Consider the following 26,864-nt stretch of genomic DNA (forward strand, 5'->3'; position numbering starts at 1 on the left):
TTTCCTGTTGCTCTCTTTTGGAATGAAAATGTCTGTCTTGTGCCTGTTCCACTGTGTAATTTGTGTGTAATTTTGTGTGTAATTTGCCTGGTTTTACAGGCTCACAGCTGGAAAGGAATTTTGCCTCAGGATAAGCCCTACCTCAAGTTTCATCCCTATCTGATTTAGATGATATTTAGATGAAACTTTGGACTGTAGAGTTGATGCTAGAATAAGTTCAGACTTTTGAGACTGTTAGGATGGTTTGTATTTTGCATGCCAAAAGGATATGAAGTTAAGGGGCCTGGGGTATAATGTTATGGATTAAATGCCTATGTTCTTTCAAAATTCATATGTTGAAGCCCTAACACCCAGTGTTTTGGTGTTTGGAGATACAAACTTTGGGAGATAATTAGGGTCAAATTAGGTCATTAAGATGGGACTCTCAGGATGGGAGAAGTGAATGTATGAGAAGAGGAGAGATTTCTCCTTACTCCCTGAGCTCAAAGAAAAAGTCATGTCAGGACACAGTGAGAAAATGATTGTCTGCAACCCAAGGACAGAGTCCTCACTAGACACCAACTTGGCTTCCACCTTGATCTTGGACTTGGCAGCTTCTAGAACCTTGAGAAATAGGTTCCTATTGTTGTAGCCAGCTAGTCTTTGGTATTTTGTCGTGGCCATCCAGGCTGACTAAGATACCTGATGTATCTCAATGGGGAGGGACAAAACAAAAATGTAGACATGGGGCTGGTGTTGTGGTATAGAGGGTTAGTCTGTTCCCTGTGACTCCAGCATCCCATATGGACGTCGGTTCAGGTTCTGGCTGCCCCACTTCCAGTCCGGCTCCCTGCTGATGCGCCTGGGAAGGTAGTGGAGGGTGACTCAAGTGTCTGGGCCCCTGCAGCCATTTGGGAGATCTGGATGAGGCTCTAGGTTCCTGGATTTGGCCTGGCCTAGCCCCAGCTGTTGGAGCTATTTGGGGAGTGAACCAGTGGATGGAAGAGTGCTCGCTCGCTCTATGTCTCTCTCTCTTTTTCTGTAACTCTGCCTTTCAAATACATTTTTTAAAAAAATGAAGGTGTGAGTGAGGTGGAAGAGGGCTGAAGGCAAATTCTATATTGGGATTTTTTTTTAGGGCCTGCTATGCTTTGGAGCATGAGACCTTAGATTTGTCCAAATATGCGAATTTTTTAGGAGGGCAGTTTCTCCTTCAATCCCTCTACTCATCAGAAGTTCACCAGACAAGAGAGACCCCCCTGCTGAGAGCTTGATAATAGTCATTAAATAAAATGATTACGATCTCACCTGCCCATAGTCCTACAGGAGACCAAAACCAGTCACAATGAATATGAGTTTGACATTCTTTGATGGGGACTAGTGTATTTTCAAAAGCAAATTCCTGAGACATTAATGCATCATAAAGTATTTGGATTTATTGTGGTTATGCACACTTAATTCTAGTGATGATTGCTCAATGACTTCTTGATGCTGGAGGGAGATGGAGTTTGGCGAAGGAAAGATTCTCACCCCCACATGTTTTCATGGAGAAAAGCAAATAAAAACTCCCAACCACACACACACAAAAAAACTTGATTCTAAGAAATTAAAGTTTAAATTATTTTAGACATTTTGCAACAAACCTAAGCTCAACTGTATTAACTGGAGTAATAGCTGTTTACAAATGAAGAACCATCAAATTCTTACATTTTATAAGACTAGAAAAGTGTTGACAACATTTTTATAGACAGTGTAGGCACTTTGCCCATTTAAATGATCTCTCAATTAGAATGTTGGGACAGCCAGAGCCAAGAGGGACTGTGTTTGCAAATGACACATGAGCACTCTAGTTCTGGAACCTGGAAAGCTGGTCCTGTGCCAACTGTGAAAAAATAAACACCTCTCACCTTGGAGAGAAACCAACTCGGATCATGGGAGTTGACTCTGGTGAAAGACAGTGATCTTTTAATATTTTTTAAACAACTCTTTTTAAATTATTTATTTGAAAGACAGTTACAGAAAGAGGTAGACACAGGGAGAGAGAGAGAGGTCTTCTATCCACTGGTTCACTCCCCAATTGGCCACAACAGACAGAACTGAGCTAATCTGAAGTCAGGGACCAGGAACTTCCTCCGGGTCTCCTACGTGGGTGCAGGGGCCCAAAGACTTGGGCCATCCTCCACTGCTTTCCCAAGCCATAGCAGAGAGCTGGATTGGAAGAGGAGCAGCCGGGACTCAAACCAGTGCCCATATGGGATGCCAGCGCTTTAGGCCAGGGCTTGTGCCACTGTGTCAGCCCCAGTCTTTTAATGTTAAAACACTTATGGGGCCGGCGCTGTAGCATAGCAGGTAAAGCTGCCGTCTGCAGTGCTGGCATCCCATATGGGCACTGGTTGGAGTTCTGGCTGCTCCACTTCCGATCCAGTTGTCTGTTTTGGCCTGGGAAAGCAATGGAAAGCAAGTCCTTGGGCCCCTGCACCTGCATGGGAGACCCAGAAGATGCTCCTGGCTCCTGGCTTTGGATCGGCACAGCTCCAGCCATCTTGGCCATTTGGGGAGTGAACCAGAGATGGAAGACCTCTCTCTCTCTCTCTGCCTCTCCTTCTCTCTGTGTAACTCTGACTATCAAATAAATAAATAAATCTTTAAAAAAAAAACTTATGCAGAGGTTTTTTTTTTTTCATTCTGAAATGAAATTGTAGAAAATAACTTTGGAATAGATGTGACTAAAGGACAACCTCCAAACCATCCTGTGCTCTACTTTGCTTAATCAAATGTTTCTTATTTTGTGTCCTGTAATGACCTTGAATAACTACCATATGGGAGTATTTTAAATGAGTTACTTAGTTATATGTGTATATTTTATGAGACTGATACACTACCTACTGCACTAATGAGGCACCTCATGTACATTTTAAATCCAAGAGGATGTATACTCTCTTCTATGTGTGTATTTTAAATCCTAGAGGATGTATTGTTATCTTATTGATGCTATATTATTTAACATTGATTTCATATTTATATACCATTAATTAATGAATAAGTATAATTAATATCCTCATAAATTATAAAAATGATTGTTCAGTTGCAAATAGAATGTTCTTCACATAATTTTGTACCCAATATCTTATCATGCTAAAGTTCAGAGAAGATCTAGCCCTGTTACCTCACCTTTCACAGATCCTCAATCTCAAGAGGATTCATATTTTTTTAGAATGCTCAAATGAAAAGTTAGCTGATAAAGATGTATCCCCTACATTTCCATTAGAGACCAATGACAGATTGTTTACAACAATATCATCTAGCAAAGAAATTCACATTACACTGTCAGTCACAATGTTGGGCATTGGCCCAGACTGCTGCCTCTCTCCAAGCACGGAAGAGGTGGGAACACAAGATCTACTCCACCACATGGTCTGGGGTGCTCATTGGCACTTACACTGCACTGCAGTTTTGGGGTCCCGGGGGTCTTTCAGCTGTCCTGGTCCATTGAGTGCCAACAGCCCCCCAGCAAAGGGGCTATGGGCTCCAAAGACCAAAGCCTGGTTTCATGCATGGGGGAGAAGCTCAGAGAATGGGAGGCAGGTGTGCCAGCTGAGCTTCCAGCGAGCCTGTGGATGTGGAAAGGAGCAAAGCAGAGCAGGTGGCCAGAGACAGGACAGCAGGGCTGCTAAGGTGAAGTCTCTGCACAGGGACCAGCTTGGACATGGCTTCCACGGTAAGTAACCCTCTGCCACCCAGACTACCAATGCTGAACACAACTACTGTGCAGAAAGACTGGCCGCAAGCCCCAACATGACCCCACTGTCAGCATGATTGGAACCCCTAGGGCCATCTGGTTGACCCCAGGAATGATGGAGGAAGGGGCAAAGAATACACGGTATGAGAGTGGGGCTGAACGCAAGAGTCCACCATGCATGACTCAGAAGATGGTCTTGGGAAAGGAAGACAGGCAGGTGCCTGGGACTACCCTCACGCAAACCAGCTGCACCCTCTGTAGCCACAAAATACTCAAGGCTCTGTCAGGACCTCTGGGAGCCGGACTTGGGTGAAAAAGTACAAATATCCAGGAAGGCGTCTTCAACCACTCTACTCTTCTGAGATACTCTTCCTGGTTCACAAAAGGCTGCCTAGAATCAGCAGGCACAACCCTAGCCCCAAAGGCACTTGGGGGTAAAAATGATCACTGCCAGTGCCTCAGACTATGGACATCCAGACAGGCCAGCAGGACGAGTCTGTCGCTTGCTCTCTGGCCCTACCTGGGCAGTCACCACGTCTGGAGAATAACTAGGAAAAATGGGAACAGTCAACCCAGATGGCTCCTGGTGGACCAACATCCTCCTCCTCTGCCTGTCACTCCCACAGTCCCTGGTAAGTACCCCACAGGGGAGAAAGGGGCACCAGCATGGACACCTGGGTCCTGTTCTTGGGGCTCCCAGAACAGCCTTGCTGTGATTTCTAGGTGGTGAATGGCTGCTCTTCTATTGGCCAAGAAGCCCATGCTCTTCCAGGAGTTGTGTTCTCTGTCCACTTCTTCCTTGGCAGGTCCTCTGGAAGTGCTTCTGTTGGCATCCCCAAAACCTTCCACCCCATATAGGCTGCTGGGACCATCAGGGAGCTCCTGGGGTTTGGTCTGAGCCAGGAATGACTGAGAACTCACTCCCCTGTTCCTGGCCCCATCCTTGATCTAGGCAACCAAGTGAATGCTGGGTTCAAAGTTCTTTCAACATCTGAGTCTTTGATACATGAACTCCAAGGCCCAGATATATTCAAGATGGTTCATGATTCTGGTGGAGGGTCAAAAAGAGCATCATGCCAGCATCCTAGTGAGGGCCCTGACTCATGACAATATTATAGTGAAACAGAAAGGGAACAGGTCCTATACAGAAGGGAACAGACAAGTGCATGGCATGGCCTCACTATAACAACATGCTTTCTTAAGAGAACTCACTCACTCTGAGAAACCGGCATTTATTTCTCCCAAGGGCAGTACTCAATTATCTAGTTACCTTCTACTGGGCCCCACCACTTAAAGGTTCCAATACCTCTCAATTGAGCTTCTAGCACATGAAACCTTTAGGGTTCCCAACCATATCCCAAAGCATAGCAAGGGATTTCTGGGAAAAGATAAAATACTTGGAGGACTTGTTAGGAAGATTTAATCTAAAGATAAAACTGAGCATGCAAATATAAAATCATTTGTTAAGATATCAGAAGAAACTAGTGATTCAGAAAACGATTCAAACAGTGGGTCCATTCAAAAAAGGTGTTGTCTTAGTTTGGGCTTCTACAATAGAATATCAGACTGTGTGGCTTCAACAACAATTTATTTCTCCAAGTTCTGAAGACTGGGAAGTCCAAGATCCAGGTGCTGTGTCTGGTGAGGGCTTGCTTGCTGGCTCATAGATGCCTTACTGCTGTATCCTCACATAGCAGACACACAGAGAGAGAAAGGTATCTTCTACTTTTTGGTTCACTCACCAAATGCTTGTGCCAGCCAGGGCTGGGCCAGGCTGAAGTCAAAAGCCAAGAAATTCATCTAGGTTTCCCATGTAGGTGTATTAGCAGGAAGCTAAATCAAGTAGAGGTGGGATCCAGATGTCGTAAGTGGCATCTTAAGTCCCTGTGCCACAATGCCTACCTCCCACTATACTTTTATTGTTTTATTTATTTATTTATTATTTTTTTTTTTGACAGGCAGAGTGGACAGTGAGAGAGAGAGAAAGAGAGAAAGGTCTTCCTTTTTGCCGTTGGTTCACCCTCCAATGGCCACAGTGGCCGGCGCATCTCGCTGATCCAAAGCCAGGAGCCAGGTGCCTCTCCTGGTCTCCCATGCGGGTGCAGGGTCCAAGCACTTGGGCCATCCTCCACTGCCTTCCCGGGCCATAGCAGAGAGCTGGCCTGGAAGAGGGGCAACCGGGACAGAATCCAGCGCCCCAACTGGGACTAGAACCCGGTGTGCTGGCGCCGCAAGGTGGAGGATTAGCCTGTTGAGCCACGGCGCCGGCCCTCATTTATTTATTTTTAAAGATTTTATTATTTACTTGAAAGAGTTACGTAGAGAGAAGGAGAGGCAGGGGGAGAGAGAGAGAGAGAGAGGTCTTCATCCGCTGGTTCACTCCCCCAATGGCCACAATGGTTTGAGCTGTGCCAATTCAAAGCCAAGAGCCAGGAGCTTCTTCCGGGTCTCCCACGTGGGTGCAGAGGCCCAAGGACTTGGGCCATCTGCTGCTGCTTTCCCAGGCCATAGCAGAGAGCTGGATCAGAGGTGGAGCAGCCGAGACTCGAACCGGCACCCATATGGAATGCAGACACTGCAAGCGGTGGCTTTAACTCTATGCCACTGCACCAGCCCCCCATTATACTTTTAAATTCTGTGAGTTCATCCTCGTTTAGGTGCCATGTATGAATGAGATCATACTTGTTTTCCTGTGTTTGGTTTATTTCATTTAACATAATGACCTATGGTTCCTTCCATGTTCATGTGAATGACAAGATTTCATTTTTTTAATGGATCTACAGTATTGCATTATGTGTGTACCACACTTTCTTTATCCATTCTTCATTCATTTCCAATTCTTGACCACTGTAAACAGTGCTGCAATAAACATGGGCATGCAAATATCTCTTTAACAGACTGATTTCCTTTCTCACCTTTCCTTAGTGTATGTGTATATATATATACACATACATATACATATATATATGTATATATATATACACATACATATACATACTATATACATACATATATATACACATACACTAAGAGGTTGTATTGCTAGATGATATGGTAGTGCTAGTAATAGTTTTTTGGGGAACATCCTTATTTTCCATGAATGCTCTACCAAATTTACTTTCCCACCCACAGTGTGCATAAGTCCCCTTTTCTCCACATCCCTGTCAACACTTTTGTCTTCAGGGCCAGCGCTGTGGCGTAGCAGGTAAAGCCACCGCCTGCAGTGCCAGCATCCCATATGGGCACTGGTTTGAGTCCCGGCTGCTCCACTTCCAATCCAGCTCTCTGGTATGGCCTGGGAAAGCAGTACAAGATGGCCCAAGTCTCCTTAGGCCTCTACATCTGTGTGGGAGACCCAGAAGAAGTTCCTGGCTCCTGGCTCCTGGCTCATGACTCCTGGCTTCAGATCAGTGCAGCTCCAGCCATTACAGCCAACTGGGGAGTGAACCAGTGGATGGAAGACCTCTCTCTCTCTCCCCCTTTCCTTCTCTCTCTGTGATACTCTGACTTTCAAATAAATAAATAAATAAATCTTGAAAAATAAACCACTTTTGTTTTTTTGATAATAACCAATCTAACTGAAATGAGGTGATCGCTCATTGTTTTAATTTGCATTTCCCTGATGATTAGCGCTTCTGAACAGTTTTCATGTACCTGTGGACCATTTGTGTGTCTTCCTTTGAGAAATACTTGTCTAGATCAAATGCCCATTTTAACACTGGATTATTGGGGCAAGCGCTGTGGCACAGCAGGCTAATTCCCCGGCCTGAAGTGCCGGCATCCCATATGGGCACCGATTCGAGACCCGGCTGCTCCACTTCTGATCTGGCACTCTTCTGTGGCCTGGGAAAATGGTGGAAAATAGCTCGAGTCCTTGGGCCCCTGCACCCACGTGGGAGACCCAGAGGAGGCTCCTGGTTCCTGGATCCTGGCTTTAGATTGGCGCAGCTCCAGCCATTGCAGCCAACTGGGGAGTGAACCATCTGATGGAAGACCTTTCTCTCCCTCTCTCTCTCTCTCTGCCTCTCCTCTGTGTAACTCTTCAAATAAATAAATAAATTTTTTTTCAAAAAACCTGGATTATTTTTTTCTAGCTTTTGAGTTCTCTGAGTTCCTTACATATTTTCGTTATAAATCTCATGTAATATGCATAATTTGCAAATAGTTTCTCTCATTCTGTAGGTTGTCTCAACTATGTATTGTTTCTTTTGTTATGCCAAAGCTCTTCAGTTTGTGGAAATCCCATTTATCTTTTTATTTTTTTCCCTGTGATTTGGGGTATGATCTAAAAAAAGAAAGAAAAAAATCCTTGCCTGTTCCAATATCTTGAAGCATTTCCCTTATGTTTTCTTCTAGTCCTTTCAAGGCTTCACATCTTGCAATTAGGTATTTGATCCATTTCGAATTGATTTCTGAACATGGTGAACTCTATGGATGTAGGGGCTGGCGCCGTGGCTCACTTGGTTAATCCTCCACCTGTGGCACCAGCATCTCATATGGGTGCCGGGTTCTAGTCCCAGTTGCTCCTTTTCCAGTCCAGCTCTCTGCTGTGGCCTGAGGGAGGTGGAGGATGGCCCAGGTGCTTGGGTGCCTGCACCTGCGTGGGAGACCAGGAGGAAGCACCTGGCTCCTGGCTTCGGATCAGCACAGCGCCGGCCGTAGCGGCCATTTGGGGGGTGAACCAACGGAAGGAAGACCTTTCTCTCTGTCTCTTTCACTGTCTAACTCTGTCAAATAAAAAAAAAGAAGAAGAAGAAGAAGAAGAAGAAATCCATGGATGTAGTTTCATTCTTCTGCTTGTGAATACCAAATTTTCCCAGCACTGTTGAAAAGACTATCAGTTGGCGAAAGATGAGTGAGTTTACTTCTAGGGTCTCTATCCTGTTGCATCGGTCTGTGTATTTGTTTTCAAATGGCAATATCGTGCAATTATACTCACGGTAACTTTGAAATATATTTTAAAATCAAGGAGGTTTGCTCCTCTTGATCGAGATTTTTTTGGCTATTCACTGTCTTTCGTGGTTCCACACAAATTTTCGTAGTGTTTTTTTTTTCCCAGTTCTATTTAAGGAGTCATTGGTATTTTGATAGAGATGCATAGAATCTGATAATATGGACATTTGAATGATGTTGGTTCTTCAGTCCATAAACATGAAGAGTCTTTCCATTTCTTCGTGTGCCCTTAAATTTCTTTTGTCAATGTTTTACCATTTTCATTGTAGAGATCTTTCACCTTTTTGATTAAATTTATTCCTGGGGCTGACGCTGTGGTGCATCGGGTAAGGCTGCTGCCTGCAGTGCCAGCATCCTATATGGACACTGGTTCGAGACCCAGCTGCTCCACTTCTGATTGAGCTCGCTGCCAATGTGCCTGGGAAGGCCGCAGTAGACAGCCTAACCTCTTGAGTCCCTGCACCCACATGGGAGACTGGGAAGACGTTCCTGGCTCCTGGCTCCTGGCTTCAGGCTTCAGATTCGCTCAGCTCTGGCCTTTGTGGCCAATTGGGGAGTGAACCAGCCAATGGAAGATTCATTCTCTCTCTCTCTGTCTCTCTTTAACTCTACCTTTTAAATAAATAAATAAATCTTAAAAATAATTATTCCTAAAGGGACTGGTGTTGTGGCACAGTTTAAGCTGCTGCTTGTGACACTGGCATCTCATATTGGAGAGCTAGTTCGAGTCCCAGGTACGACTCTTCCAATCCAGTTTCCTGCTGGTGGGAAGTCAGTGGATGACCCTCGTGGGTGAATCCCTGCCACCCACATGGCGTTTTGGGCTCTCAGCTAGGGCCAGACCCAGCCTTGGCTGTTACAGGCCTTTGGGGAGTGAACCCACAGGTGGAATAAGTTGTAGCTCTTTCTAATTATCTTGAAATCTTTTTGCCAAATCAAATGAAGATATTGCAAAGTAACAGGACTGCTCGTACTTGTTTCTTCCAGTGAAGAATATAAGTATATTCCCCAAAACGGAAGTCCATCAAAAACTTCTAAACACAAGTTGAGAGTAAAAACACAGTTTACTATTACACGATAATCATGGGTTGATTGAAGAGGGAAAAATGAATGCCAACAACACAAGAAAACGTACCGGTAAAGTTAAGCCAACGAGGAGGAGTGGGAGGCCTGCAGGAATGCTTTTCCATTTCTTCTGGAAAACATGCAATGGTTTCTCCTACGCTTGCATTGGAGAACCACACTGCCGCAATCTCTGACACGACGAAAGCAGCCTGCTGCTGAGGCTTCTGCTAAATTACCAAGGAGACCAAAGACCTAGAGCGATGTAGACGGCCAATAAACCGAAGAATAAGGACATTCAGAGAATTTTGGGGGCACTTTTGTCGGGGACCGGACCGTCCATATCTCAAAGTCTATACCACTCTACCCCCAGTAGAGTGCAACGACCGCTTTCCCCCCAACACCAGTCTCTGTTTCGCAAAATGCGCCCAGCATTCTGCCAAGTTCTCTTGGTTGCAACGCCAATAATTCAAATTGGTCACGCCTGGACCCTGCACATGCGCACGGAGCCCCTCTGGCCTCCAGGGCACCTGTGCGCACGCGCAGCGGCTGCCCCGAGAGGTGCGCATGCGCGCCCGTATTTCGCGGCTTGGCATCTTGAGCTTGGAAGTTGGAAACCGCGGAGCTTTCCGGTCGCGGCGCCGTGACGAGACCGGCGAGACGCTGAGAGGGCGATGAGGCGGCCGTGAGGCGAGTTAATCTCAGCGATGAAGAGGATTTTTACTTTCGCCAGTCACAAGGGAGAGTCGCCCTTGAGCGGGCCTGAGGATGGCGAGAGGGACAAATCACGGCCCGGATACCGCATCCGAGACCGAGATCTCGGGAAAATCCACAGAGCGGCTCGCGCGGGGGAAGTGGCCCGAGTGCAGCAGCTGCTGTTGCTCGGGAAGAGCGGCCTGAATGACCGGGACAAGAGGGACAGGTAACCGGGCGGGGGGCGGGCGGAGCGGCGGGGGCCCCGACCCGCCTCAGCCCCGGCCCGCCTCAGGCCCGGAGCCGCAGCTGCAGCTGCAGCGGTCTCCCGTCTCCCCTTAGACTGCGCGGAGGGATCGGGCTCAGAACTGCGGTGATAGCATTTTAACCTAAATGTGTACATTAAGAAAAGCCCGTAGTGCTCAAATTTGAGAAAAATGCATAGGAGAGTTGCATAAAGATGTCAACTTGCGGGATGAAGCATTCGTTGAATAAACCCCAGGATCCGTTTCCGATGGGCGCACACCTGTGTGTAGATGCCCTTCCCCGAGAGTTCTAGAAGGGAGCCTAAGTGGGAGAGGGCTCTGTGCCGGCATAGGGAGATGCAGTTTTCTCAAAATGTTAGTGCTGTTGTGCTCACCAGTTTTACAGAAGCCAAATCAAAACATCAACGTTTTAAGATTTTCTTGAGTTACACCTGACTTTTCTGTTGTGATCACATTCTTTTTTTTTTTTTTTTTTTTTTTAGATTTATTTATTTATTTGAAAGAGTTACACACAGAGAGAGAGAGAGGTCCTCTATCCGCTGGTTCACTCCTCAATTGGCAGCAACAGGCGACCAAAGCTGCGCTCATCCGAAGCTAGGAGCTTCTCCGGGTCTCCCACATGGGTTCAGGGGCTCAAGGACCTGGGCCATCTTCCACTGCTTTCCCAGGCCATAGCAGAGAGCTGGGTCAGAAGTGGAGCAGCCGGGACTCGAATCGGTGCCCATATGGGATGCCAGCACTGCAGGTGGCAACTTTACCTGCTACACCACACCCATGTTGTTATTCTGTGTGAAAATTTTTTTTTTCTTACCTATGATTTCCATAATGAACATATATAAAAATTCTAGAAGTTTGTTACTAATGAAATAATCATTGGGAAGAAAGGAAATGTGGATCCTGCACAGATAAAAATAATTTCTCACTTTTTTTATTTAAAGATTTATTTATTTGAAAGTCAGAGTTACACAGAGAGAGGAGAGGCAGAGAGAGAGAGAGAGAGAGAGAAGTCTTCCATTTGATGGTTCACTCCCCATTTGGCCTTAACGGCCAGAGCTGTGCTGATCCGAAGCCAGGAGCCAGGAGCTTCTTCCAGGTCTCCCATGTGGGTGCAGGGGCCCAAGTGCTTGGGCCATCTTTTACTGCTTTCCCAGGCCACAGCAGAGAGCTGTATTGGAATTGGAGCAACTGGGACTAGAACCATCGCCCATATGGGATGCCCGTGCTTCAGGACAGGGCTTTAACCCGCTGCGCCACAGCGCCGGCCCCAGTTTCTCACTTTCTATTAATTTTTTGTGGATTGGTATTTTCTTCCAACTTTTAGCCTCCTTAGGGAGGGAGTCTTAGCTGTGCTTGTAGCTTTTATTATGTGTACCTTTTATTATATGCATGTGTTTTAAATTAGATTTACCATTGATATATATTATAGATTAATTTGTTTTAGTTGTGTTCTTATGAAAATAAAAAATAACATAGATGATTATAACTATTGCAAAAATCTTGAAGTTACTTTTTTTTCAAGATGTATTTATTTATTTGAAAGGTAGTGTTAGAGAGAGAAGGAGACATCTTCCACTGGTTCACTTCTCAAATAGCCACAGTGGCCAGGGCTGAGCCAGGAGCTTCATCTGGGTCTCCCCTGCGGGTGCAGGGGCCCAAGCACTTGAGTCATCTTCCACTGCTTTCCCAAGCACATTAGCAGGGAACTGGATCAGAAGTGGAGCAGCTGGGATTCGAACCATCGCCTATGTGGGATGCCAGTTACAGGTGGCAGCTTAACCTCTTATGCCACAATGCTGAAGCCTTGAAATTACTCTATAAAAGGTTTTTTTTTTTTTTTTTAATGTTTTAACTCCGCAACTATATTCATTCTTCCAATTCTTTCGCTCGTCAACCATAACTGGAATACCTATTACGCAGCAGACATATTTTATCTCTTAGGACCCTCATATACTTTAAAAACCTCATTTACCTAGCTAATCTGAACTAGTTGAGATTTCAAATTGAAGTAACAGGACTGAAACTCAAACCTTTTCCTCTCTGCTTGCAAACTAATGCAAGTGAAACTAGGAAATTGTAAAAGATAACCTTCAGCTGCCCATTTGAAAATGTTTGGTAGTATTAAATACCATCTCTATACTTCCTTCCCCCATCCTTTTCTCTTCCTGGCCCACTCTGCTCTTGCACAGTGCACAGGTGTGTGTGTGTGTTTCTCACCTTTGAAATAAGCTTTATCACTTTGTGTCCCGTAGTTGTGCCTGTACTGAGAATACTTCTCTAGGTAAAAGGCAAGGACCTGGAACTAGCGATCCAGACTCTATCTCGCCGACAGCAAGAGGAATAATGTAGTATCTGCTGTTGCGATTCCATGAATAGTTGTCTGTTTTGAGACAGTGCGCTAATAATGTCCTAAAAAGCTCCCTCACTTTCACAGGACTGCTCTGCATTTGGCTTGCGCCAGTGGCCATCCGGAAGTGGTAACGCTCTTAGTAGAGAGAAAATGCCTGCTTAACGCCTATGACAGTGAAAACAGGACACCTCTGGTGAAGGTAAACCATAGCTTGAGTTGGATTGGATTTAACTAATTAGCATACAAATGAATTCGTAACTAATTAGTGGAATGTTTAGTTTGAATTCCTAGAATTTACAGTCTTTTTCTTGGTACAACACTGACAGGCTGTCCAGTGCCAGGAAGAGGAATGTGCAACTATTCTGCTGGAGCACGGTGCCAATCCAAATCTCACAGATAACTTTGGAAACACTGCTCTCCACTATGCTGTCTGCGGTCAGAACAGAGCAATAGCGGAAAAACTGCTTCTACATGGTGCAGATACGGAGGCAAGAAACAAGGTACAGACCAACCAACTTTATTTTCAAAATATTTGGAATACTTTAGTTTAAGTGTTGCCGTATGTGTGGTCAGTTTTCCATATATGGAAGTTTAAGCATTCCTACAGTGGAAGTATGTTAAAATAATTGTCTAAGACTGCTCTTTGTACTGTCAAAGAAGCATTGAAGAATACAGCTTTCTGTGATGCACTTATAGCGCACAACTGTGAAAGTACTGTTTTAAAGGTAAAATTTTATTTTTCAAATGTTCTTCCCACCAAAATGTTTTTTCTAGCTGATGTAAAAAACAGAGGGAAGCAAAATTTGCATTGGAGATAGAACTATTTAGCCTAAAAACTCAAAACAATAGCATGTTACCATAAACAGAAATCTTGTGCTCGCTTCGGCAGCACATATACTAAAATTGGAACGATACAGAGAAGATTAGCATGGCCCCTGCGCAAGGATGACACGCAAATTCGTGAAGCGTTCCATATTTTTTGCTCTTCATGTGGGATCTCTGTCCTTAATGTGCTGTACATTTTGATTTAATGCTATAACTAGTACTCAAACAGTATGTTTCACTTTGTGTTTCTATGTAGGTGCAAACTATTAAAATCTTTATACTAAATTGATCTTCTGTATAGAAAGAGAATTGAAAATGAAATCTTGATGTGAATGGAAGGGAAGAGGGAGCGGGAGAGGGGAGGGTTGCGGGTGGGAGGGAAGTTCTGGGAGGGGGAAGCCATTGTAATCCATAAGCTGTACACTGGAAATTTATATTCATTAAATAAAAGTTAAAAAAAAAAAAAGAAATCTTGTTGCTGTTGACAGGTTCCTAAATAAGTGATTTTTTTTTAAAGATTTATTTTATTCATTTGAAATGCAGAGTTACAGAGAGAGGTATAGACAGAGAGAGAGGTCTTCCATCTGCTGGTTCACTCCCCAATTGGCCCCAACAGCAGAGCTGTGCCGATCTGAAGGCAGGAACCGGAGCTTCTTACTGGTCTCCCACGTGGGTGCAGGAGCCCAAGGACTTGGGCCATCTTCTACTGCTTTCCCAGGCCATAGCAGAGAGCTGGATCAGAAGTGGGGCATGCGGGACTAGAACCGGCGCCCATATGGGATGCCGGTGATTCAGGCTAGGGCTTTAACCTGCTGCGCCACAGCGCTGGCCCCGAAATAAGTAATTTTTTAAAAAGACATTTATTTTATTTGAAAGGCAGATTTGCACAGAGAGAGTGAAAGAGGGAGGAAGAGAGACTGAGAAATCTTCCATCTGCTGGTTCTGTCCCCAAATGGCTGCAACAGCTGGGGCTGGACACATCCAAATCCAGGAGACAGGAGCTTCTTCCTGGTCTTCCATGTGCGTACAGTGGGCCAAGCACTTGGGCCACTTTCCACTGCTTTCCCAGGCCATCAGCAGGGAGCTAGATCAGAAGTGCAGCAACCAGGACTCAAACTGGTACGCATATGGGATGCTGGCACTTCAGACAAAGGCTTATCCTACTATGCCACAGTGCCAGCCCCAGTAAACTGATTTTATAAAAATGACTTCTTTGTCAGTTTCTTAAATAAGAAGATGAAAGAGCAATCAGACCTACACAGACCTATTTGGAAATTAAGTAATTGAGGGGAAGAATTATCCTAGAATTATTATCATTCTAGGTCTGGGGAGGAAGAATTGGTTTTCTACTTGCCTGGAGATCAGTTTTAAGAGCACTCTAAGGAAACCAGATGGCAGTATGTAAATAGTGATTGATGTAAACAAGAGGGAAGAAGAAATAACTGATAACTAGTCTAGTAGAAACAGGACAAAGCACATCTCCTATACTATTTCTAGTGGAAACTTAGAGTGTAACTCTACTGTCAAATCGGGAATGTCTTGATAGGAAGGTGGGAGAGAAGGCGCTTATAAATAAGAAAATCGAGTTGGATTTCGACTTCCCTGGTCCGTGTTCTACTCTATCCCAGGAAAATGAAGTTTTCCAATAAGTGATTCTCCTAACTCTTGCTTCTTTTTTTTTTTTTAAATATTTGTTAATTTGGAAGGCAGAGGTGTACACACACACACACACACACTTTGGGGAGTGGGGGAGAAAGAGGGATGAGAGATCTTTCATCCATTGGTTCACTTCCCTAATGACTGCAAAGGCTGAGGCTGAGTCAGGCTTTTGGCAGGAGTCTGGAACTCCAACAAGATCTCTAATGTGGGTGCAGGGCCCACGCACTTGGGTCATCTTCCACTGCTTTCCCAGGCCATCAACAGGGAGCTGGATCAGAAGTGGAGTTTCTGGGACTTGAACCGGGGTTCATATGGAATGCCGGTGTTACAAGCAACAGCTTAACCCGCTGCACCATAATGCCAACCCCCCTTTTGTCTCTCTTTGGTCAGATCCCCAAATGATGAATGAAATTAACCATGTGAGTGAGAGAAGAGACGGCAGTGAGAGTTGTCTGCTACTCTAGTTTTCGGTTAGAATTATGCAGCACAGTGACCTGGGGAATTGATTTTTACAAATCAAAAACTTAAAAGTCTAAGCTCTTCAGTAAAGCTAATGAGACCTAGATGTGTATTTTTTTTTTTTTTAGAGATTTATTTATTTATTTGAAAGTCAGAGTTACACAGAGAGAGAGAGAGAAATCTTCCATTCACTGATTCACTTCCCAATTGGCAACAACTGGCAGCTGGAGCTATGCTGATCCAAAGTCAGGAGCCAGGAGCTTCCTCTGGTCTCCCACGCGGGTGCAGGGACCCAAGGACCTGGGCCATCTTCTACGGCTTTTCCAGGCCATAGCAGAGAGCTGGATTGGAAGAGGAGCAGCCGGGACTAGAACCGGTGCCCATATGGGATACTTGTGCTTCAGGACAGGGTGTTAACCTGCTGCCGCACAGCACCGGCCCCTAAACATGTATTTGAAGTACTTCAAGATTCTGATGGCATTCTTTTTTTAAAAATTTTATTTATTTAATGAATGCGTTTTTACATAGATAGAACTTTAGGAATACAGTGGTTCTTTCCCTCATGCCCCCCACCCTGCTCCCTTCCCACCTCCCATTCCCTCTCCCATCTCTTTCTTCATTATGGATCATTTTTGTATGATTTTATATATAGAGGACCCTCTCTATGCTGATCATAGAGTTCAACCATTTGCCCTCACACCCACACACAATATATAGAGTACAGTTTGGGGAGAGAATTTGCAGTCAGTTCTCATACTGCAATTCAATAGGGACAGAGGTCCTACCTGGGGAGTAAGTGCACAGTGACTACTGTTGTTCCTTTAACAACTAACACTCTGTTTTAAGACGTCAGTGATTACCTGAGGCTCTTGTCATGAGCTGCCAGGGCTATGGAGGCCTTTTGTGACCATAGACTTCGTCGTTATTTGGACACAGCCATCAGCAAAGAGGATGTTCTCCTCTCCCTTCAGAGAAGAGTGTCTCCTTCTTTGACCCTTCCTTTCCTCTGAGGTCTCGCAGAGATCTTCCGCGTAGGTTTTTGGTTTTTTTTTCCCCCCACAGTCTTGTCTTTCCATGCCTGAGATGTTCTTGCAGGCCTTTCAGCCTGACTGGGAAGCCTTATGGGTTGATTCTGAGGTCGGAGTGTGGTTTACTGCGAAAGTCATTCTAGGAGTCTGCTGTGCGGACTGCTTCCCATATTGGTCCCTCCTTCCTTTTTTAATTCTATTATTTTTACTGGGTATTTGATGTTGTTTGTGTCATCCCTTTTAAACTTAGACCGGTCTATCTGTTGCCTTTAACACTTAAGTTGATCATTGTAACATTGAAGATGGTGTTTATACCACCGATTCTTATGGGTTTGGAGCCCCATGATGAGTTCTTAGGCTGTACCCTTAGAGGTGAGTCTATATGCTTGTATGCAGAACTATACTTTTTTTTTTTACAGTTTTAGACTACCTCACCCATCTCTTATTCCCTCCCTTTTTTTTTTTAGCTGGTATCTTTTTCCAATTGCTTTAAAATACATGTAATTAACTCTGTTACATAGAGAGTTCAACCTACACTGTAAGGTAGATGAGAGAGAAGGAAAACAGAGGAAAAAGAAAAAAAAAAAACCAAAGGGATATACACATAAAAAGTAACAATAGTTAACTGTCTCTCAACAGTCAGGTCAAGGGTTCTTGAGGACATTAGTTCTGAAGGTGACTGTTTCGCTTCTGTAGCTTTCTTTTTTTTTTTTTTTTTTTTTTGACAGGCAGAGTGGACAGTGAGAGAGAGAGACAGAGAGAAGGGTCTTCCTTTTGCCGTTGGTTCACCCTCCAATGGCCGCCGCGGTAGCGCACTGCGGCCGGCGCACCGTGCTGTTCCGATGGCAGGAGCCAGGTGCTTCTCCTGGTCTCCCATGGGGTGCAGGACCCAAGGACTTGGGCCATCCTCCACTGCACTCCCTGGCCACAGCAGAGAGCTGGCCTGGAAGAGGGGCAACCGGGACAGGATCGGTGCCCCGACCGGGACTAGAACCCGGTGTGCCGGCGCCGCAAGGCGGAGGATTAGCCTGTTGAGCCACGGCGCCGGCCTCGCTTCTGTAGCTTTCATTGTAGCTGCGCTGTTAATTCTGAATCAGGGAGAACATATGGTGTTTGTCTCTTTGGGACTGGCTTATTTCACTGAGTATGGTCCATTTTGTTGCAAAGGACCAGATTTCATCCTTTTTTACTGCCGTGTAGTATTCCATAGTGTGCATGTCCCACAATTTCTTTACCCAGTCTTCGGTTAATGGACATTTAGGTTGCTTCCACGTCTTAGCTATTGTGAATTGAGCCGCAATAAACATGGAGGTGCCGATAGTTCTTTTGTTTACTGATTTCATTTCCTTTGGGTAAACTCCCAGTAGTGAAATGGCTGGGTCATATGGTAGGTCTATATTCAGGTTTTTGAGGTGTCTCCATACTGTGTTCCACAGTGGCTTTACCAGTTTACATTCCCACCAACAGTGGGTTAGAGTGCCCTTTTCCCCACATCCTCTCCAGCATTTGTTGTTTGTTGATTTCTGTATGAGGGCCACTCTAACTGGGATGAGGTGAAACCTCATTGTGGATTTGATTTGCATTTTTCTGACGGCTAGGGATCCTGAGCATTTTTTCATGTGTCTGCTGGCCATTTGGATTTCCTCTTTTGAAAAATGTCTGTTAAGGTCCTTGGTCCATCTTTTTATTGGGTTGTTTGTTTTGTTACTGTGGAGTGTCTTGATCATTTTATAGATTCTAGTTGTTAATCCTTTATCAGTTGTGTAGTTTGCAAATATTTTCTCCCATTCTATCAGTTGCCTCTTCACTTTCCTTTTGCTGTAAAGAAACTTCTCAATTTGAGGTAATCCCAATTGTTCACTTTGACTTTGACTACCCATGCCTCTGGGGTCTTTTCCAGGAATTCGTTGCCTGTTCCAATGTCTTGAAGGGTTTCCCCTATGCTCTCAATTAATTTGATGGTGTCATGGTGTAGATTTAGATCTTTAATCCTTGGTTAGTGGATTTTTGTATATGGTGTAAGGGGTTTTCTAGCGCGGTGCACCGGCCACAGCGTGCCAGCCGCAGCGGCCATTGGAGGGTGAACCAATGGCAAAAAGGAAGACCTTTCTCTCTGCCTCTTTCTCTCACTAGCCACTCTGCCTGTCAAAAAGTTAAAAAAAAAAAAAAAAGATAGGGGTTTTCTTTCATACTTCAACATGTGGACATCCAGTTTTCCCAGCACTATTTGTTGAAGAGGCTGTCCCTGTTCCAGAGGTTGGTCTTAGCTCCTTTGTCAAATATGAATTGGTTAGAGATGTTTAGATTGATTTCCAGTGTTTTTATTCTGTTCCATTGGTCCATCCATCTGTTTTTGTACCAGTACCAGGCTGTTTTGATTATAACTGCCTTGTAGTATGTCTTGAAGTCTGGAATTGTGATACCTCCGGCTTTCTTTTTATTGTATAGGACCGCTTTAACTGTTCGCGGTCTCCTGTTCCTCCACATGAATTTCAGCATCATTTTTTCTAGGTTTGTGAAGAATGTCTTTGGTATTTTGATTGGTATGGCTTTGAACTTTCATATTGCTTTTGGAAGAATGGACATTTTGATGATATGAATTCTCCCAATCCATAAACATGGCAGATTTTTCCATTTTTGTGTGTCTTCTTATATTTCTTTCTTTAGTGTTTTGTAATTTTCGTCATAGACATCTTTGACATCCTTGGTTAAATTTATTCCAAGGTACTTGATTGTTTTTGTGGCTATTGTGAATGGGATTGATCTTAGAAGTTCTTCCTCGGCCACGGCATTGTCTGTGTATACAAAGGTTGTTGATTTCTGTGCATTGACTTTATCCTGCTACTTTACCAAACTCTTCTATGAGTCCCAATAGTCTCTTAGAGGAATCTTTTGGATCCGCTATATACAGAATCATGTCATCTTCAAATAGGGATAGTTTGACTTCCTCCTTTCCCATTTGTATCCCTTTAATTTCTTTTTCTTGCCTGATGGCTCTGGCTAAAACTTCTAGGACTATATTGAATAGCAGTGGTGAGAGTGGGCATCCCTGTCTGTTGCCAGTTTTCAGTGGAAATGCCTCCAACTCTCCCCCATTCAATATAATGCTGGCCATTGGTTTGTCGTAAATTGCCTTAATTATGTTGAGGAATGTCCCTTCTAAACCCGATCTGCTTAGAGTTTTCATCATGAATGGGTGTTGTATTTTGTCAAATGCTTTCTCTGCATCTATTGAGATAATCATATGATTTTTGTTTCTTAATTTGTTAATGTGATGTATCACATTGATTGATTTTCAAATGTTGAACCCAGATGGCATTCTTAAAGAACTGCTGACTAGATTAGTGTAATATATACATTCTCATCTCAGAAATTTAAGAAATCTCTAGAAGAGTTGGAGTTTAATAGATGCTTCTTTCTTTCATTTTTCTTTTCTTTCCAACAGTATTAACCTTTCATCTGTCTTTCTCTTCCTCTGAGATGGTAAAGTGAAAAAGAACATTCTTGACAGTATCTATTAAACACCCTATCTTGATCTTTCACTGCCATTCAAAAGATCTTCTACTTAGTAGAGGCTGTCCCTTTAAAGATTTCTTATCTCTCTTTTTTTTTTAATTTTAAAGATTTATTTATTTATTTGAAAGAGTTACAGAGAAAGAGAGAGAGGCAGGGAGAGAGAGAGAGAGAGAGAGAGAGAGGTCTTCGATCCATTGGTTCACTCCCCAATTGGCTGCAACAGCTGGAGCTGCACTAGTCTGAAGCCAGGAAGCCAGGAGCCAGTGGCTTCTTCCAGATCTCCCATGCAGATGCAGGGGCCCAAGGACCTGGACCATCTTCTACTGCTTTCCCAGGCCTTAGCAGAGAGCTGGATCAGAAGTGGAACAGCCAGTGCCCATATGGGATGCCAGCACTTCAGGCAGTGGCTTTACAGGCTATGCCATAGTGCCGGACCCAATATTTTCTATCTCTTTTTATTATTCCGGTCATTAAGTCAACAAACACCTATTAAGAGTAGGATTTTCATGATTAGAATAGCAGAACATTGTGAGCCTTTTCTCTAATTGAAGCTGTGTGAACTTTGTCACCGTTAAGTTCTTGCAGCCCTGAAACATAATTAGTATGGCAGTTTCAAATTCTGAGCACCATGAAGTTAGTAAGAATACACATGGGAGGCCGGCGCCGTGGCTCACTAGGCTAATCCTCCACCTGAGGCGCCGGTACCCCAGATTCTAGTCCTGGTTGTGGCACCAGTTCTGTCCCGGTTGCTCCTCTTCCAGGCCAGCTCTCTGCTGTGGCCCGGGAGTGCAGTGGAGGATGGCCCAAGTGCTTGGGTCCCTGCACCCGCATGGGAGACCAGGAGGAAGCACCTGGCTCCTGGCTTTGGATTGGCGTGGTGCGCCAGCCGCAGTGCGCTGCCGGAGCAGCCATTGGAGGGTGAACCAACGGAAAAGGAAGACCTTTCTGTCTCTTTCTCTCACTGTCCACTCTGCCTGTCAAAAAAAAAAAAATACATATGGGAGTCCTTTTAATAATTTGGCTTCAGCAACCCTATGAACAAAGTTTCCGTTAGATTAACAATCTGGAAGAATTAAATACAAAAGGATTGTAAATTAAGTGTTGAGTATATTACGTTTTGGCGAGGACTTTTTATGCAAATGCTTGTTCTGCATACAACCATCAAAGCACACTTTCATCAAATCTAAAAACTCAAGGGCAGTAGACTTAATGTGGCTCATAGATGTGGTTTGCCTCTGTAAATTGAGTCAACATGTAAAATTTAAGAGACTCAAGTAGAATTTCAGTCTTCTTGCAAAGCATCTGGTATCCCTTGTGCCCATATTACCATTGGTTCTGCTGCTCAGAGGCAGCCCTTTTGTACAAGGCACCTGTTCTCCAGTTTGGTACTGTCCCTACCTCGGGATGCCACTTACTCACGCCCCTTACTTGACCTCCGTCAGGATTTGAGTTTGTAGCTCCTGTTTGTTGGTGCATTTTGATAAAGCTTGGAAGATTTTCAGGATAGTTTATACTCATTTATAATACTGTATTGTGTGTTTGATGTTAATCTTTTAGAAATGGGATTCAATGTTAGAAGCTGAAAGTTGGTTTTTAAAAAAATCTTCATATGGGCTGGCACCACAGCTGACTAGGCTAATCCTCCGCCTGGGGCACCGGCACCCCGGGTTCTAGTCCCGGTTGGGGCGCTGGATTCTGTCCCAGTTGCTCCTCTTCCAGTCCAGCTCTCTGCTGTGGCCCGGGAAGGCAGTGGAGGATGGCCCAAGTGCTTGGGCCCTGCACCCACATGGGAGACCAGGAGAAGCACCTGGCTCCTGGCTTCAAATCGGCGCAGTGTGCCGGCCGTGGCGGCCATTTAGGGGGTGAATCAACAGAAAAGGAAGGCTTGTCTCTCTGTCTCTCTCTCACTGTCTAACACTGCCTGTCCAAAAAAAGAAAAAAAAAAAACTTCATATATACTATAATCATGTTCCATTAAAATATTTATAAGTCTTATTAAGTTAACCATGATTCTCATGGTATAGCTTGTGCATACTGCAAACAATACTATGTCTTTCTCTTCAGCATGGTACCTTAAAAATGCAAGCAATTTTGTGACTTTTATTATGCAAAAAATATTACATATATCTTAGTAGTAGAATTTTCTGGTAAGACATTGTATTTTTATTTCTGATACACAATTTACCTAAAATCAAATACAATTTAATTAGCAATTAAAATGGCAACCAGAATACAAACTGATTTACAAAAGTAGATATGCATTATGGTCCCAGGATTATCTTTGTATCTTTGTAATGGCAACAAAAATAAAAACAGGTTTATAAAAGTAGATATACATTATGGTTCCAAGATTATCTTTGTAATTGAGAGTAAAATTTTGTAGTGAGCTTTCTAATGGTACATGTGAAAACCAGGCAGGCTATAGTAGGAGAAAACTCCTGGGCACTTATTAATAAGCCGTAGAAGTTCATTTGGAGCCTGCATCTTTTAATTCAGAGCCCATTTGTAGTGACCCATTTGGAGCAGGAGTGCCTGACACTGGCACTTTGGATCGTACCCCCATTCATAGAAGAGAATCAAACCAGTTTGTAAAACCCTGAGGAGACCTCTCCCTTCAGTGGAAACCTCTCCGTTTTCTCAAATGTTTGCTATAAAAAGTATGCCAAATTGGGATTAAGTGAAGTTAAAAGATTTTTTTAATGCGAGATGTATCATGCATAGTTTTCTCTTTTTTTTTATGTTTTTTATTTTTTATTTTTTTGACAGGCAGAGTGGACAGTGAGAGAGAGAGACAGAGAGAAAGGTCTTCCTTTTTGCCGTTGGTTCACCCCCCAGTGGCTGCTGCAGCCGGCGCACTGCGGCCAGCGCATCTCACTGATCCAAAGCCAGGAACCAGGTGCTTCTCCTGGTCTCCCACGCGGGTGCAGGGCCCAAGCACTTGGGCCATCCTCCACTGCCTTCCCGGGCCATAGCAGAGAGCTGGCCTGGAAGAGGGGCAACCGGGATAGAATCCAGCGCCCTGACCGGGACTGGAACCCGGTGTGCCAGTGCCGCAAGGCGGAGGATTAGCCTGTTAAGCCACGGCGCCGGCCGCATAGTTTTCTTTTTTTAAAGATTTATTTTATTTATTTGTAAGGCAGAGTTACAGAGAGAGGTAGAAAGGAAAGAGAGAGAGGTCCTCCATCCGTTGGTTCACTCCTCAAATGGCCGCAACTTGCCGGAGCTGAGCCAATCTGAAGCCAGGAACCAGGAGCTTCTTTTGGGTCTCCCACGTGGGTGCTGGGGCCAACGGACTTGGGCTGTCTTCTACCTTTTTCCCAGGCCATGGCTGAGAGCTAGGTGGGTGTGGAGCAACTAGCACCGGGTCTTCAGGCAGCGGATTTACTTGCTATGCCACAGCGCCGGCCTCTTGTGCATAGCTTTGTAATGCTTCTCAAACATGGGTCAGGGAATCTCTCTTGGGGCACAGTATATAACTTCTGGAAAAGTAAATATTCTTGGGAATGAGGAATGAGAAGCATTGTTCTACTGATAATAATTTAGGTCATTTCAATAAAAATACTCAATGCCTTTATTACTGTCTTAGGGATTGGAGCCACAGAGGTAGAAGATACAGCCCTTGCCCTCAAGAAACTGAGTTTAAATGGGAAGCAATATATAACTATGATGTACCATAATCAATGCTTTAATAAAAGCAAAGAGTCTTGTTTTTTAAGATTTATTTATGTATTTGAAAGGCAGAGTTACAGAGAGGCATAGAGAGAGAGAGAGAGAGAGAGAGAGCGAGCGAGCCTTCCATCCACTGGTTCACTCCCCAAATGGCCATAATAGCTGGAGCTGTGCCGATCCAAAGCCAGGAGCCAGGAGCTTCTTCCAGATCTCCCACACGGGTGTAGGGGCCCGAGGACTTGGGCTATCTTCTACTGCTTTCCCAGACCATAGCAGAGAGCTGGATCAGAAGTAGTGTAGCTGGGACTTAATGGGTGCCCATATGGAATGCCCATATGAACTGCAGGCAGCACTATGCCACAGTGTTGGCCCCAAAGCAAAGGTCCTACTTGGATCCAGTGAATGTTTGAAGTGAGATTGGGAGATAATGCATTCAGGTAATAAGGCAGAGAAGAGGGGCATTGCAAAGAGAATGAGAAGCACATTTAAAATCACAGGGATGAAAAGGAAGACATTTACTTATGTTCTGTATGTTTGAAGTTCATAGGGTCATTTGTAAGGTTTTCAGTTCAGTTGAGAAATGTGTAACTTTGTGAATTATAATTTTTTACAGAATGGCCTCACACCACTTTTACTTGCTATAAGTGAAAACAAAGAAGAAATGGTAGAAATTTTAGTGAATAAAGAAGCTAATACTCGGGCAGTTGATGAGGCAAAAAGGTATGGTAGTTTGTTCTCGTTTTAAACCTTAGTGTTCTAGAGTGGTAACAGTTGTACAAGTCACAGGTGTTTAAATACTTATGAGATTGTAAGTATTGGGATGCAGCAGAAAATACCAATGCAGATCATCAGATGGAAAAACATTTTGGACTGAGCAACATAACATTATATAGCGTGACTTACAGTCTTATGTAATTTTGACTAAAGTTTGTTACTTATGATCTGATTTCTTTGGACATATGATCTTACATTAGTTAAAGGGGTTTCTTACTCATTTCATAAAGTATGACTAATTTTTTAGTTTTATGGCTAAACATTGCGCTTCTTAACACCTTTGTAGTGTACTTAAACTACTGTGTTAAACATAAAAGTTGACAATCATTTTTTCTTGTATAGGAATCTTTACTTTGAATTACTTTCTTTGAGAAACTCCATGATTGCTTATCCCTCAGTAGCCTTAATTGCTGTTACCAAATACTTGTGGGGTCATCACTTCTTTTCCTTTTTTAGGATATTTTTCTATTTTGTTGTCTTTATTTATTTATTAAAATATGTATTAATAGAAAATTTATATTAATATAAAGAGAATAGATTTCATGTATTTCATAGGTACAATTCTAAGATAATCATACTTCCCTCCCTCGTTTCCTTCCTCCCTCAGTTCCTCCTCCTTTTCTTCTTTTTTTCTTTAATTTTTGCAATAAAATAATTTCAACTTACCTTATAATTACTAACCATAATGTTCAACAAATAAAACATAGAAAGACCACTGTTCCCCAGGAATATAGACAAGGGCTATAAGCAATAATCAAATCATAAGATGTCAGTTTCATTTTTATATTTTTTTGTATTCTATATTAACTACTGCATATCAGATAAAACATATTTGTCTTTTTGGGACTGGTTTATTAAGCATAAATGATTTGTTTTTATTTTCTATAGGCAGTTTAAAAATTTTATCAGAGAAATAGAGAAAGAGAATTTCCAACTGCTGGTTTGCTCCCCATGGGCCCACAATAGCTCATTCTGGGCCAGGCCTTAGCTGGGAGCCAGGTATGCAGTCCAGGTCACCCCGGTGTGGGGCAGGAGCCCAGCTGAGCCGTTATTACTGCCTCCCAGGAAGGAGGAAGCTGGAACGAGATCTGAAACTCAGGTTACACAGATAGGGGCACCGGCTTCTCACTGTAAGGTTAAAAGCCTGCTCTTGCGTTTTCATTTTTAATTAGTGGGGCTAAGAGGGAAGAAAGACAGCTTTAACCGGATAACATTTCCCTGTAATGAAGACGAGACATAGGTGATAAAGAGAAAACACACAGTAGTTTTAATTCCCAATTGTCATTCTTAGTAGATGTGTGGCCTTGGTAGCATTAATTATGGACAATTAGTACCTGGTAAGATTGAAAAAGAGGATAAAATAATATATCCTCTAAGGGTGGGTGTATCTATATAAGATTGTGTCTATAGCATTTAATTTAGTACCCGGCACATGCTCATGAAACTACTATGTCTGTTATTACTGTTAATACTATTTTACACTGCTCTGACTGAATTACAGAATATCAGACTAGAGGAGAAACGGAGGATTCTTTATTTAAATCTTGGCTTACTTTAGATAAGTGACCTCACCATAGTCACTGTCTATCAAAAGACTAAGTCCAAGGAAGGCCATGCAAGTCAGATGGAGTGGGGAAAGGACATTCAGATCATTCTGTTGTTTGTGTTGCTACTGAAACTGCCCTTTGGGCTGGTGAGCATTACTTCCAGGATGCCCTTACTGATCCAGATCTCTCAGATTCCTTGGTGATCCACAATGAAGCTTCAACATTACAACTTTTATTAGTTCACATACATGCCCTTGTCTGCTCAGCCATTGTTCCCGGTGCAGTAGCACCGTGCTCCGGCAGCTGAGCCTCCTAACCTTAGCCACACACATAGTGAGCAAACTGACC

The 26,864-nt window shown here is 43.7% G+C and overlaps 1 protein-coding gene and 1 non-coding gene across 3 annotated transcripts in view; both read left to right on the forward strand.

Moving 5' to 3' along the window:
- Positions 1 to 10,315: 10,315 nt before the first annotated feature.
- ANKRD26 (ankyrin repeat domain containing 26) overlaps positions 10,316 to 26,864 on the forward strand; it is a 111,982-nt gene continuing 95,433 nt past the window's right edge. For both annotated transcript variants that reach the window (XM_062211142.1, XM_062211141.1), the window contains exons 1-4: positions 10,316 to 10,655; positions 13,124 to 13,238; positions 13,366 to 13,539; positions 24,809 to 24,915. In XM_062211142.1, coding sequence (XP_062067126.1) covers positions 10,441 to 10,655; positions 13,124 to 13,238; positions 13,366 to 13,539; positions 24,809 to 24,915 — 611 coding nt within the window. In that variant the 5' untranslated portion in view covers positions 10,316 to 10,440. The remainder of the gene's footprint in view (positions 10,656 to 13,123; positions 13,239 to 13,365; positions 13,540 to 24,808; positions 24,916 to 26,864) is intronic.
- On the forward strand, positions 13,913 to 14,019 carry LOC133774016 (U6 spliceosomal RNA). Its single transcript, XR_009867997.1, has one exon. It is a non-coding gene; the product is annotated as a U6 spliceosomal RNA (small nuclear RNA).

The sequence above is a fragment of the Lepus europaeus genome, chromosome 14 (genome assembly GCF_033115175.1).
Source record: "Lepus europaeus isolate LE1 chromosome 14, mLepTim1.pri, whole genome shotgun sequence".
NCBI lineage: Eukaryota > Metazoa > Chordata > Mammalia > Lagomorpha > Leporidae > Lepus > Lepus europaeus.